Raw genomic sequence first — 14,410 nt, 5'->3', positions numbered from 1 at the left:
TCAATTACTGACAATTTTTTTTAAAAAAAAGCAATCAATTTCTTTGTGAATGGAAGAAAGAATTGCGGATTTAATAATCAAACTTTTAAATAATACAATTAAAATTACGCGTGCGTAAAATACATAATTTTTATTTTGTCGTTTAAAAATACGGTGTTAAACGTATCGTTGGTTGTATTTATTAGAATTCTGGGAAGTAAAAAATAGGAGGGGGGATGGTGAGTCATTTACAGGGGCGATACTAGAAAATATCAACAGCAGATGGCGCTGCAAACTATACAATGAGTCGACCATAGAGACGAATTTAGACATGATCAATACGTCTCCCAAACATCTCTAGAAGACTTTAGTGTGACCGGAATGTACACATCACACCTATTTCACAACAAAGTGTATAATTGGACTAAACTACTGGATATTCTTAGAATACTATCCTTTGGAATAATATTATTAGGTAAGTGTTAAATTATACTAGAAACGGTAAACAACCTCACGTAAATGAGAGAAACACTATCACCATTGATTGACCCTTCTCCATTTATTTTTAACAAGTGTTAGTAATATTCATCAACACAGGAAAAAAAGACACACACACACAAACACACATACCCTCCTGTGTTTCTCTAAATAAACCACTGTTATTTGATTAATTATTACGGTTAATTCTTTAATTTATTCATCTTCATTTTGTATATAAGTTTTTTAAATATATATATGCTGAGGTTATTTTTAGATTTAGAAGTAAATGATATAAATGTTTCTTTGAAATGTTTATGTTGTTTACGTTCCTCTACGTCATATTTTCGTATAGAAATCTGAAGGAAACCCCCGTAATGAAGAATTGATGCTATTTTCGAATGCGTATATAATATAATATAATATATAAAAAATATACGTCTTATCACGAAGAAAGATAATGATTCTTTTTCACGTTGTGAGATAATGGTCGTGTGCTTTCAATCGATACAAATGTCGATCACGTTTGAATTTCCTAAAAGCACTATATGATATTTTTATGATAATGATAGCCATAAATATTCATTTTTTTTACAATTTTTCTCAGAAAATCGAAGGTTAGTTATGTATATTATTTAATTGTATAAAAAATTCGAACGTCAGGGTGCGTGACGAAACGATTAATTGCCTTCTGTTACAAGCGGCGATACCACCAAACAGTGCCATTTTCTGATCCGTTCTAATCGAGGAAAATGCACGTTCTGACGTAAAATTAGTAAATATTTTGCCATTTTGCATACGAAATTGCCAAAATATCATCGGCGTGCTACTTGTTTCTGGTGTGGTCTGTTTAATCTGTTACAAACCCAATGCTGAAACATGGCGCGAATCATCTTGTAATCCGATTACTCGAGACGATGGCTAAAATAAAATAAAGAATAAATATGATTAATTTCTTATTTTTTTATCATGGAAAAATTCGGGTTTATAAATTTAAAAATTCCATTTTCTAAATCTATCTTCTCTCTTCAGTTTTCCTCTTTGTTATACCACTAGGAGCTGAAGAAGAATGTATACGTGAGTATATTGTGATTAAATATACGAGATAATTAACGTATATATTACGGGATTAATTAATTCTTTTTCAATCAAATCCTTGTAAATTCGTGTAGATTCCAGGCTTTGGTGTTACGAATGCAATTCATGGAGTGATGCTCGCTGCAAGGATCCTTTCAATGAGAGTTCGGGACTTCAGGAACCAGCACTTTTGAGACGTTGCGAGGGATGCTGCGTCAAGATTGTTACAGATAAAGGAACAAGTAATATAAATATTTAAAAATCTACTCTTTTATTTCCTTTTTCTTTTTTAAAGTTTTGTTAGCGGAAATTAATTAAGCAGATTACTGGTAATAAATTCTAAATGAGCTTTTTCTTCATCATTTATAAATAGTGTAGCGATAAGTGCTGCGAGAATAAAATTGGATGAGCTTTCATTATTATATTTATGTAGCTTTCATCTGTTATCTTAATTGCTTTTAAATATATAAGCAATTAAATGCATAGTTGATTGCCTTTAAAAGCATTTTAGTATCTTTCCAGGCGAATTAAATGATTGTTAATTCTAGCTCCTGTAGGTTATTTACGATTTCTAGTTAGTGCTTTAAGCGATTTTAATGCTTTTAAGCGGTGCACTTTACTTATAAAACTCTATTACCTCTTTCTATTTTGTTTATTACAAGCAATTTATAATCGATCTTAAGTGCTACTTTAATTACTGTTTAAGCTTCCTTTATAGCTTTTTTTTTCTTTGTTAATTTATTGATTTTTTTCTTTTTAATCAAGCTTAACTTAATTAAGTTATTTAATTGCTTTTATAGAAATTTTCTTTATAATTAACTTCAAAGCTTTATAAAGGAAACTTAATTGATGTAAGCAATTTAATATCAAATTTCTGTTTCGTTAAGTAATTTTATTAAAGTCAAACCTCGATATAACGCCACCGAAATTTGCTTTAAATCGAAGGAAAAAATCAGGTTTAAGGCAAATTTGTGTGCTTTGAGAGCCACGTGATTCGGTGATAACAATACCCATCTGCGATGAAAAATCTTGCATTTACTAATAAACAAAGGACGAAGCATTCTCTAATTAATGTTTTAGACGAAGATCCGTTTGTACGTATTCCCTAGCGCTATAAAGAGTGGCGTTAAATCGAGGTTTGGTTTCAGTTTTAAGGCTATTAAACGTTTGCTTCTATTACGTAAAAAGTACAGGATTTAGAAGCAATTTTTCGTTTTATAACTTAATTTAAGAATATAATTTATGATTTACGAGAAAATTAACGTGTAAAATTATATTTTTAACGATTAAAAAGTTTATTTTTTCCTCCTCTCCTGTTTATATCTAAGCATTTTCTCATTCAGACGATGACATTCTTATTATATTTTCATACAAGAAGGTTTATTAATGCTTTAAAAGCCTTATAAAGGGGGGAAATTTATAGAATTTTCTTTAATAATGGTTTATACATAAACCATAAATAATATTTATTAGATTTTTTTTTTGTTTTAGGGAAATTTTATTTGAAATTCGTGCCGAACGTAACCCGAAATTACATTCACTTTACATATTGATACTAGAAAATATCAACAGCAGANTCCCCTGCTGTGTACAATGATGGACTTCTGGCAATCCCCTGTTGTGCACGACGAACTTCCGCTATCCCCTGCTGTGTACAATGATGGACTTCTGGCAATCCCCTGTTGTGCACGACGAACTTCTGCTATCCCCTGCTGTGTACAATGATGGACTTCTGGCAATCCCCTGTTGTGCACGACGAACTTCTGCTATCCCCTGTTGTGCACGACGAACTTCTGCTATCCCCTGCTGTGTACATTGATGGACTTCTGGCAACCCTTGCTGTGTACAATTATGGACTTTTGGCAATCCTCTACTTTAATTACGTCTATAATATGAGCCACGTTGAAATTAAAAATGACAGAAAATTCTGATAGTTTATCTCCCCACGACTAGTAAGTAATCTTATAAGAACAAATTTGCATGCCACTTACACAATGTCTCGATTCCCTTTTCTCTTCATCGTGTACAATAATGTACGTGACCTTCCCAAAACAGTCCCTTAAAATGATTAAATATACAAAATTAATTTTCTAATATCACCGGTTTAAACGGTTATAAAAGTGTTTTCTAATAATAAAAACACATTTATAAATGGGAATTTTATTTTGAATTATTTATGTTCGGGTCGTACATAATGAATGAATGTCGTCGTATCCTCATAAAATTGTCATTTTACCATAAAATTACACACTATTTTGGTCAGAAAATATGATTAAAGAATGTATAATTTCTCCAGAAAACTAAAAAAATATATATATAATTATTATAATACAGTAAAAGAAAACCTCAATAAAATAGAAACCTGCCTAAACGGGACAATTCCTCGAAGCGCAGTAGTTTTCTGTGTTAAAATTATATACGGTATCACCTCTGTCCAGTTTACACAGGTTTTTACTATATAATCATCTACATAATATTATATAATTACGTTTTATTTATAAAGAAATTTAATACTAGAGTTTAGTTAATTAACTTTGTTTTTTTTAAATTTATAAAATAAATTCATTTATTTTAATTATTTAATTTTTATTTTATTACATTTTACAAATCGAGTAATTTAATTCCGGACACAAATCAGCAGTTTCGTTATCTCTTTAAGTGAATTTATTACAGAATTAATCGATTTTTGTAGGAAAATTTCATCATTCTACAAGGAAAATGTTTGTTTGTATTATATTATTGATGATTAAACATCAAAGAAATCGGCATTTTATTTTATTTTTCACCTTCTTAAATAATTCAATTTTGTTAAAAACGCAAAAAAAATCATCGTTTTCATTTCATTGTTAAGAAATTGCATTTTTTTAAAATATAAAATCACGTTTTAGGTAATCGATTATTTAAAAAAATTACAGAAATCGATTAAAATTTTAATTGTATATTACAGTAAAATCTTTCCAAACTTAATAAACTTCTTCGTAACGGAACGACTTTCCTATGTTTAAAAACCTGTTAAAAAGGGACACTTTCCAAACTGGTAAAAATATATTCGGTACCGTTCTATTCCGGTTTACATAGGTTTTGCTGTATTATTAATAAATTCAACCCTAAACTATATTTTATAAATAAGTTTTTAAATAAAATGCAGTAATTTCTTAAAATTTTTATAATATTATCATAAAAATCAGTACCTGAATTATACTTTTTAAATTAAAAAAAAATCAATGAAAAAACAAAAAAAATTGTATTTTATTATTTAAAAAATCCAGTAAAAAATACAAAAAATTATCATTAGTTTTAATTATTGATTAAGAAATTGAGCAATAAATTACGTTTTTTTTAAAAAAAAAGAAATCGATTGCTTTTTTTACAAAAATGCAGAAATTGATTATTTAACGCGTGAAGAAATAGAAAAGTATTTAATTTTATTCTAATTGTTTAAAAATTAACAATTAAATTTAATAATTAAAAAAAAATTAGTTGTATTTTTACAAAAATTCAGTAAATAATTATAATATATTTTTTTATTCTTAAAAATTAAACTCATATTTTAATTTCTTATTATAAATACAGTAAAACCTGTTTAGAACGGAACCTCAATAGAAAGAAAACTCAACTAAATGGAAGAAAACCTGTTTTAAAACGGAAAAAAAAATTCGGTTTCGCGCGAGTACGATTTAAACAGGTTTATAATGTACTAAATTGCTCTTTTAGAAAACTTCAAAATTAAATGTATTAAAATGCAGTAAAATCTATGTAAACCGGACTCGCACGGTAGCGAAGATTTTTTCCTGCTTAGACAGGTTTTTGTCTTTAACAGGTTTTTAACATAAATCGCTACATATCGAAGAATTCTTCCCGTCTAGTTAAGTTTCCGTTCTATTAAGGTTCAGTCCGTTCTAAACAGGTTTTACTGTAGTTATAAATTTATAATTTTTATTTGTATTCTATTCATTATTACTTAATAAAAACAGAAAAATTTATTAAATACAGTAAAACCTGTTTAAACTGAACTGGTGCGGTACCGAATATTTCCTCCGGTTAGGCAGGTTTTCGTTTTAAACGAGTCTGTTTTTTTTAATTAACACATAAAATTCGTGCTTCTTAGACAGGTTTTTACCGTATAAAATAAATAAATCGCATTAATTTTTTAAAAATAAATTTGAAATTGAAATTTTAAATTTTTTTCTGTAATTTACAAAGAAATCGATTGAATTTTTACAAAAAGTCAGTAATTGATTTCTTTTTAAGAAATGTATTTATGAAACAGATTAAATATAAAATTTGTCTGTTTCGTAAATACATTTTTTAATAAATCAATTACTGACAATTTTTTTTAAAAAAAAGCAATCAATTTCTTTGTGAATGGAAGAAAGAATTGCGGATTTAATAATCAAACTTTTAAATAATACAATTAAAATTACGCGTGCGTAAAATACATAATTTTTATTTTGTCGTTTAAAAATACGGTGTTAAACGTATCGTTGGTTGTATTTATTAGAATTCTGGGAAGTAAAAAATAGGAGGGGGGATGGTGAGTCATTTACAGGGGCGATACTAGAAAATATCAACAGCAGATGGCGCTGCAAACTATACAATGAGTCGACCATAGAGACGAATTTAGACATGATCAATACGTCTCCCAAACATCTCTAGAAGACTTTAGTGTGACCGGAATGTACACATCACACCTATTTCACAACAAAGTGTATAATTGGACTAAACTACTGGATATTCTTAGAATACTATCCTTTGGAATAATATTATTAGGTAAGTGTTAAATTATACTAGAAACGGTAAACAACCTCACGTAAATGAGAGAAACACTATCACCATTGATTGACCCTTCTCCATTTATTTTTAACAAGTGTTAGTAATATTCATCAACACAGGAAAAAAAGACACACACACACAAACACACATACCCTCCTGTGTTTCTCTAAATAAACCACTGTTATTTGATTAATTATTACGGTTAATTCTTTAATTTATTCATCTTCATTTTGTATATAAGTTTTTTAAATATATATATGCTGAGGTTATTTTTAGATTTAGAAGTAAATGATATAAATGTTTCTTTGAAATGTTTATGTTGTTTACGTTCCTCTACGTCATATTTTCGTATAGAAATCTGAAGGAAACCCCCGTAATGAAGAATTGATGCTATTTTCGAATGCGTATATAATATAATATAATATATAAAAAATATACGTCTTATCACGAAGAAAGATAATGATTCTTTTTCACGTTGTGAGATAATGGTCGTGTGCTTTCAATCGATACAAATGTCGATCACGTTTGAATTTCCTAAAAGCACTATATGATATTTTTATGATAATGATAGCCATAAATATTCATTTTTTTTACAATTTTTCTCAGAAAATCGAAGGTTAGTTATGTATATTATTTAATTGTATAAAAAATTCGAACGTCAGGGTGCGTGACGAAACGATTAATTGCCTTCTGTTACAAGCGGCGATACCACCAAACAGTGCCATTTTCTGATCCGTTCTAATCGAGGAAAATGCACGTTCTGACGTAAAATTAGTAAATATTTTGCCATTTTGCATACGAAATTGCCAAAATATCATCGGCGTGCTACTTGTTTCTGGTGTGGTCTGTTTAATCTGTTACAAACCCAATGCTGAAACATGGCGCGAATCATCTTGTAATCCGATTACTCGAGACGATGGCTAAAATAAAATAAAGAATAAATATGATTAATTTCTTATTTTTTTATCATGGAAAAATTCGGGTTTATAAATTTAAAAATTCCATTTTCTAAATCTATCTTCTCTCTTCAGTTTTCCTCTTTGTTATACCACTAGGAGCTGAAGAAGAATGTATACGTGAGTATATTGTGATTAAATATACGAGATAATTAACGTATATATTACGGGATTAATTAATTCTTTTTCAATCAAATCCTTGTAAATTCGTGTAGATTCCAGGCTTTGGTGTTACGAATGCAATTCATGGAGTGATGCTCGCTGCAAGGATCCTTTCAATGAGAGTTCGGGACTTCAGGAACCAGCACTTTTGAGACGTTGCGAGGGATGCTGCGTCAAGATTGTTACAGATAAAGGAACAAGTAATATAAATATTTAAAAATCTACTCTTTTATTTCCTTTTTCTTTTTTAAAGTTTTGTTAGCGGAAATTAATTAAGCAGATTACTGGTAATAAATTCTAAATGAGCTTTTTCTTCATCATTTATAAATAGTGTAGCGATAAGTGCTGCGAGAATAAAATTGGATGAGCTTTCATTATTATATTTATGTAGCTTTCATCTGTTATCTTAATTGCTTTTAAATATATAAGCAATTAAATGCATAGTTGATTGCCTTTAAAAGCATTTTAGTATCTTTCCAGGCGAATTAAATGATTGTTAATTCTAGCTCCTGTAGGTTATTTACGATTTCTAGTTAGTGCTTTAAGCGATTTTAATGCTTTTAAGCGGTGCACTTTACTTATAAAACTCTATTACCTCTTTCTATTTTGTTTATTACAAGCAATTTATAATCGATCTTAAGTGCTACTTTAATTACTGTTTAAGCTTCCTTTATAGCTTTTTTTTTCTTTGTTAATTTATTGATTTTTTTCTTTTTAATCAAGCTTAACTTAATTAAGTTATTTAATTGCTTTTATAGAAATTTTCTTTATAATTAACTTCAAAGCTTTATAAAGGAAACTTAATTGATGTAAGCAATTTAATATCAAATTTCTGTTTCGTTAAGTAATTTTATTAAAGTCAAACCTCGATATAACGCCACCGAAATTTGCTTTAAATCGAAGGAAAAAATCAGGTTTAAGGCAAATTTGTGTGCTTTGAGAGCCACGTGATTCGGTGATAACAATACCCATCTGCGATGAAAAATCTTGCATTTACTAATAAACAAAGGACGAAGCATTCTCTAATTAATGTTTTAGACGAAGATCCGTTTGTACGTATTCCCTAGCGCTATAAAGAGTGGCGTTAAATCGAGGTTTGGTTTCAGTTTTAAGGCTATTAAACGTTTGCTTCTATTACGTAAAAAGTACAGGATTTAGAAGCAATTTTTCGTTTTATAACTTAATTTAAGAATATAATTTATGATTTACGAGAAAATTAACGTGTAAAATTATATTTTTAACGATTAAAAAGTTTATTTTTTCCTCCTCTCCTGTTTATATCTAAGCATTTTCTCATTCAGACGATGACATTCTTATTATATTTTCATACAAGAAGGTTTATTAATGCTTTAAAAGCCTTATAAAGGGGGGAAATTTATAGAATTTTCTTTAATAATGGTTTATACATAAACCATAAATAATATTTATTAGATTTTTTTTTTGTTTTAGGGAAATTTTATTTGAAATTCGTGCCGAACGTAACCCGAAATTACATTCACTTTACATATTTTATTATATAAAGAATATCATGCGACGATTTTGAATGCTGAACAATTGGTTTAGTATTGAAAAAAAACACCATTCCCAGAAAATGTTTTAAGCAGAAAATAGTAAATACTTTCAACTAGGAAGCAGGAATAATAATAAGAAAAAAAAATCCATTTGTTATACATCAGATCTCTTATGTAAATATTGAATTGCCATTACAAATTCATACATTGTTCTAAAATGTAATATTTATTGAATTTTTTGGGCATCTCAAATGTAATTTTGTTGAGGAATGTCCTTCTAAATTTTAGTGAGTTCTAAAGGAATTTTTTAAGCGAGTTGTAAAGGATTCTTGGGAGTTTATGTCTCTAAAATGGATCTTTTTAATCATGTCATAAAGAGGTTTTTCATTCTAAAGGAGGTTTTTAGAGAGTTCTAAAGAGATTCTTCATCTAAATAGAATTCTAAAGGAGTTTTTAATTACGTCTAAAGAGGTTTTTTTTTTAATTCTAAGGAAACAGTGAAGTCTTTCATTCTAAAGGAACAGAGAGATCTTTCTTTCTAAGGAAGGTTTTAGAGACTTTTAAACAAGTTTTTCTTTTTCATTTTAAAAGAATGTTTAGAGATATTTAAAGAAATTTTTCATCTAAAGAGAATGTGAAGGGTTTCTAGTGAATTCTAAACATGTTATCTCTCTAAAATTCTGTTAAATTTAAGAAGTAATACCCAATTCTTACTCCTTAGATATTCACAGAATTATAGAATGTCTATATAGAATTATAGAAAAATAACTAAAGATTAAAACTGAATATGTTTATAAATATACACATTACAGACATAATTTAAGTTTAAGACACTCACTTAAGTTTTAATTTAGACTCAGAAATTATTCTTAGCTGGCCTTAGATTTGTAGCTATGGCACATAATAGGTCCCTTTTTTCCTTCTATCAAATAATGATACACGATGCCCTAGCTACAGTTTAGTATTTCTTATAAAGTTTAGAGGATTTTCTTAGTATCTGTAACGGTATTTCCTAATTTATTTCTGGTAATGACCCACATTCTCTTACTGAATGATCTTCGTACAGTACATCCCACTGTTTGTTGATAAACAGTGATACAGCTGTATCTAAAAATACTAAGAGGTTTCTAACGCGTATTATTGAGATTACAAGCCTCAACTTCATCCCCCAAGAAACCGGAAATAATACTAAAGATGCTGCTCCTCTTCCGATCTGAAAATCGAAGATATTCCTCTTCCGCATCCCAAAATCATCAGACGAAAAACGACTTTTCGGATCGAAAAATACTTTTTAAAATTGAAAAATATTTGTAGTAACGTTAATAAAATGGTTCATATACGTTAGATAAGAAAGAGTATAAGAAGAGAAACTATCGATAATCAATGAGTAAGAGGAATTACAGCTTTGGGGTGTAAGATTTGTAATTAAGATCCATTCAAGCTTCTGAGTTATTGTTTTAATAATTAATTAACCTTAAAATAACTTTTAAATTAATGACTCATAAGTAGTTGAACCATTAATTTTTTTAAAAAAAAAAGATCGAATTTTTTCAGTGTTAAAAACCAGAAATTTGGGTTAAATCATTTAAAAAAATGGCTGTAAACAAGTTAATATGAAGTATATAACGTGATAAATAAGCAATTTATATAGTTTTCTAGTTATAAATTGAGTTTTTTAGATTAAAAAATATAATGGTCCGAACCCATAACCTGTTACGAAGCAGCTGCACGTAACGTGTAACCAATTGAGTCACGATTTAGTAGATTTTTTGGAGGATTCTATCGTTATAACAATGATTTTATAGCCTTTATATTGTGATTTTATAGGCTTTAAATGATTTCAATTTAATTTTGACGTGTAAAATTTCTTAAAAAAATATAAACAAGTTGTTTTTTTACACGCCATTACATTTATATACTGTATTATTTATTTTTTATATCCATTCATATCCTTACAGAGTTGCTGTAAATGCTTATCTACAGATTTAACATTTATTATTTTCATTTTTTTTATATTATTTTTTTAGTTCTGGAGCAGCGAATTGTTTTATTTTTCTAAAATTTTTACGCTTGTCAGTAAATTTTCTTAATGAACTCAGCCTAGGATCGATTCAGTACAACGAGTTTTAACGTTAAATATCTTAAAATAAATCCTCAAAAATGCTGGATTAATGATTTATTACGTGTTTAAGAAAGTAAATTTTGGAATTTATAGTTATAAATTCTCAATTTTTGTATAAATGGAAGCTGTAGAAGTAATCAGAAATCACTAATTTAACCTTAAATAGTGTATGTGTGTTTATTTATATAACATAGCAGTGCCAAAATACTCCTACTGAAAATTAATTATAAATAGTAATTTTTTTATTTTTTTAACTGAAGTCGTATAAATTCGTAAAAATTTCAATCGAATTTTTTGCTTACTCGGAGTTAAATACGCAACTTGTAGCCTGAGCTTTCTGTTGAGACTCCAATTCGTATATCGCTCTTTATATTAAGACCCATTTTTAGCTCGCTCATTATATTAATTAAGACTCCATTTTTACAGTTCATCCTTTATATTAAGACCTCAATTTATATCCCGATCTTTATGTTGAGACCACAATTTCTAGCTCGCTCTTTATATTAAGATCCCATTTTACAGCCCACCATTTATATTAAGACCCCATTTTACAGTTCATCCTTTATATTAAGCCCCATTTTATAGCCCACTTTTTACATTAAGACCCCTCTTTATAGCCTGATCGTCATGTCAAGATCGCAATATACAGCCCAATCTTTCTACTAAGACCCCAATTTATCGCTCGCTCTTTATGTTAGAACTCCAATTTATAGCTCGATTTTTATGTTTAGACCACAATTTCTAGGTCGCTCTTTATATTAAGACCCCATTTTACTGCCCACCATTTATATTAAGACCCCATTTTACTGTTCATCGTTTATATTAAGCCTTATTTTATAGCCCAATTTTTACATTAAGATCCCAATTTATATCCTGATCGTCATGTCAAGATCGCAATTTACAGCCCAATTTTTGTACTAAGACTTTATTTTACAGTTTATCCTTTATATGAAGACCCCAATTTATAGCCCGATCATTATGTTGAGACCACAATTTCTAGGTCGCTCTTTATATTAAGACCCCATTGTATAGTCTATCGTTTATATTAAGCCCCATTTTATAGCCCAATTTTTACAGTAAGACCCCAATTTACAGCCCCATCGTCATATCAAGACCGCAATTTACAGCCCAATCATTCTACTAAGACCCTATTTTATACTCTAATCTCTATATTAAGACTCCATTTTCATAAAATAATAATCATAAAAATATTAATAAACTTAAGAAATATATATATAAAAATCTTATTAAAAAAACAACTTGCGGATGATTAATAAACTTTACGATAGTTTTCACTTAATAATTCAAGAAGTAAAATGAATAAATTATGAATACAAAATGCCACAAGTGAATCGAGTTCTTTCAACTTTCATTTTATTTTTATTATTATTTTTTTTTTAATTTTTCCCTTAAAATTATATAATATTAACTCAATTAATTATACACGTAATACATTAAACTTTTTTAATTATCAAAATAACATTTTCGTGTATTGAATAAATCGTGTTTTTTTATTATTATTGAAAAAGTAGCAATTCTTTTACTAGAAAATTAAATTACTTTGTGTAATTATTATGGAATTCATGTTTAATTTATTGTATTTTCGTGACTGTTTCTACAAAAATCATCACGCAACTTTGTTTACATTTGTCTACTGTTAATTTTCCCTGTCTGGATTCTGTTTTTTTTTTTTCTCCCTTTAATTTTGGATTTTGGATTTCTATATTTTTCTTTTTANATTTGTTTTTCTTACTACAGTTATTTTTTTAAATGTATTACTTGGCTTTAATTTGAGTATGTTTTTCGCGTTGGAACGAATTATTTGGTTTTACATGTAATCGTATGGGAAAAGATGATCCACCTTACGACATTTTCATGATACGATCTCAGTTTCGGAACGGATTAATTTCGTATCCTGAGGTACCACTGTATTTGGATTTCTTTATTTCTTTATTTTTGGATTTTTTTCTTTATTTTTGGATTTTGGATTTCTATATTTTTCTTTCTATATTTTTGGATTTCTTTATTTTATACTTGGATTTCTTTATTTCTTTATTTTCTCTTTATTTTTGGATTTACTCTAAAATTCCTCCAAAAAATTCCAATTCTTTTGGAGGGATTTTAGAGACTTTAATGTAAATAAAATCAAACATTTAATGGTAATTTTTAAAAGTAAAAATTTTTAAAATATTTAAACAATTTTCTCTTACAGAACAGGAAGCAATCAGGAGGACCTGTACATCAAATTTACAAATCAACCTGTTTCTTGTCGATCACGTTTGCATGAAAGAAAGCGAAGGTAAAGGCACTATGTGTTTTTGCGAGAGTGAAGCATGCAATTCAGTTCCTTCTTTAACTATAAGAAATGATATTTTGCTTTGGTCTCTATCTCTATCAATCATTAAAGGCTACTATAGACTTTAGTAACGAATATAATGGAAAATAAAGGCTAGGAAACTCTAAAAAAAAACAATTTAGTCTCAGGAACGTAGACGATATAAAATGCAGATTGTATGTAAAAAAATATATATATAAAAACGATAAAAAATGTACAGTATAATAATAATTTAGTATAACAATTGCATATTAAATTGATCAATTTGTTTGAATTTTTTTCTTCTAAAAAAATCATGTAAATACGTGCTTTCAAGTGTTTAAAAGGTGGGATATTTCATTATTATAATGTGAAGTTTGCAATAATTAATATATTATATATTATACATATATCTATACACACATATATATATATATATATAAAAGTTATAAATTTCTGTTATCTGTTTGTATAATTTAATATAGACAATCATAAGGCTCAACTTGAGTATGTGTATAAATTGTCTTTGTTCTTAAAAAATATACCTTATAAATTATTAATTTTTAGTTATAGATCGATGGATAAATAATTAAACAAGTGAGAAAAGTTTGATATAATAGTAAACAATTATAATTTTCAATTGTTAATGTTAAATTTACATAAATTTATACGTGTAAGAGCGACGTTTCCGGCGATCGAAAAATGCAATAATCTATAAATTTATACCAAAAATTACGTTTTATTTGAATAATTTAAGCATTAATTAATAAATATATAAGATAATTTATTAATTTAACACGTAATAAACATGTAAATTTAGCCCATAGTTTCAGTTTCGTGCGGCGAAAATTAAATGGAATGCGTTTAATACAGACACGAAAAAATCAAAAATAATAATATTTAATTCATTCAAATATATTTTATATTAAACATATCAACATCTTTACGTATTGTACATACCTTTTAAGATATTTTTATAATCATTTATAATGTATAATCCTCGTATTGTATGTTATGTATGAGTAAAGCATCCCCCCAG

General features: G+C 27.9%; 1 protein-coding gene across 1 annotated transcript; it reads left to right on the top strand.

Moving 5' to 3' along the window:
• Window positions 1–298: 298 nt before the first annotated feature.
• Window positions 299–13,544, top strand: LOC111635260. The gene is made up of 7 exons (XM_023380170.1): window positions 299–454; window positions 1,489–1,533; window positions 1,629–1,775; window positions 6,136–6,303; window positions 7,338–7,382; window positions 7,478–7,624; window positions 13,270–13,544. Exons 1-7 carry the CDS (start codon window positions 361–363, stop codon window positions 13,479–13,481), a joined length of 858 nt encoding a protein of 285 aa, XP_023235938.1. The 5' UTR covers window positions 299–360; the 3' UTR covers window positions 13,482–13,544.
• The last annotated feature ends 866 nt before the right edge of the window (window positions 13,545–14,410 follow it).

The sequence above is a fragment of the Centruroides sculpturatus genome, unplaced genomic scaffold (assembly GCF_000671375.1).
Source record: "Centruroides sculpturatus isolate CEXI.00-Female unplaced genomic scaffold, Cexi_2.0 scaffold857, whole genome shotgun sequence".
NCBI lineage: Eukaryota > Metazoa > Arthropoda > Arachnida > Scorpiones > Buthidae > Centruroides > Centruroides sculpturatus.
This window is presented reverse-complemented; position numbering and strand designations above follow the sequence as displayed.

Coding starts and splice junctions, on each gene's coding strand:
- LOC111635260 (XM_023380170.1), top strand. CDS start 361: ATGTACACATCACACCTATTTCACAACAAAGTGTATAATTGGACTAAA. Junction 6,304..7,337: donor CTTTGGAATAATATTATTAG/GTAAGTGTTAAA, acceptor TTCTCTCTTCAG/TTTTCCTCTTTGTTATACCA. Junction 7,625..13,269: donor TGTTACAGATAAAGGAACAA/GTAATATAAATA, acceptor TTTCTCTTACAG/AACAGGAAGCAATCAGGAGG.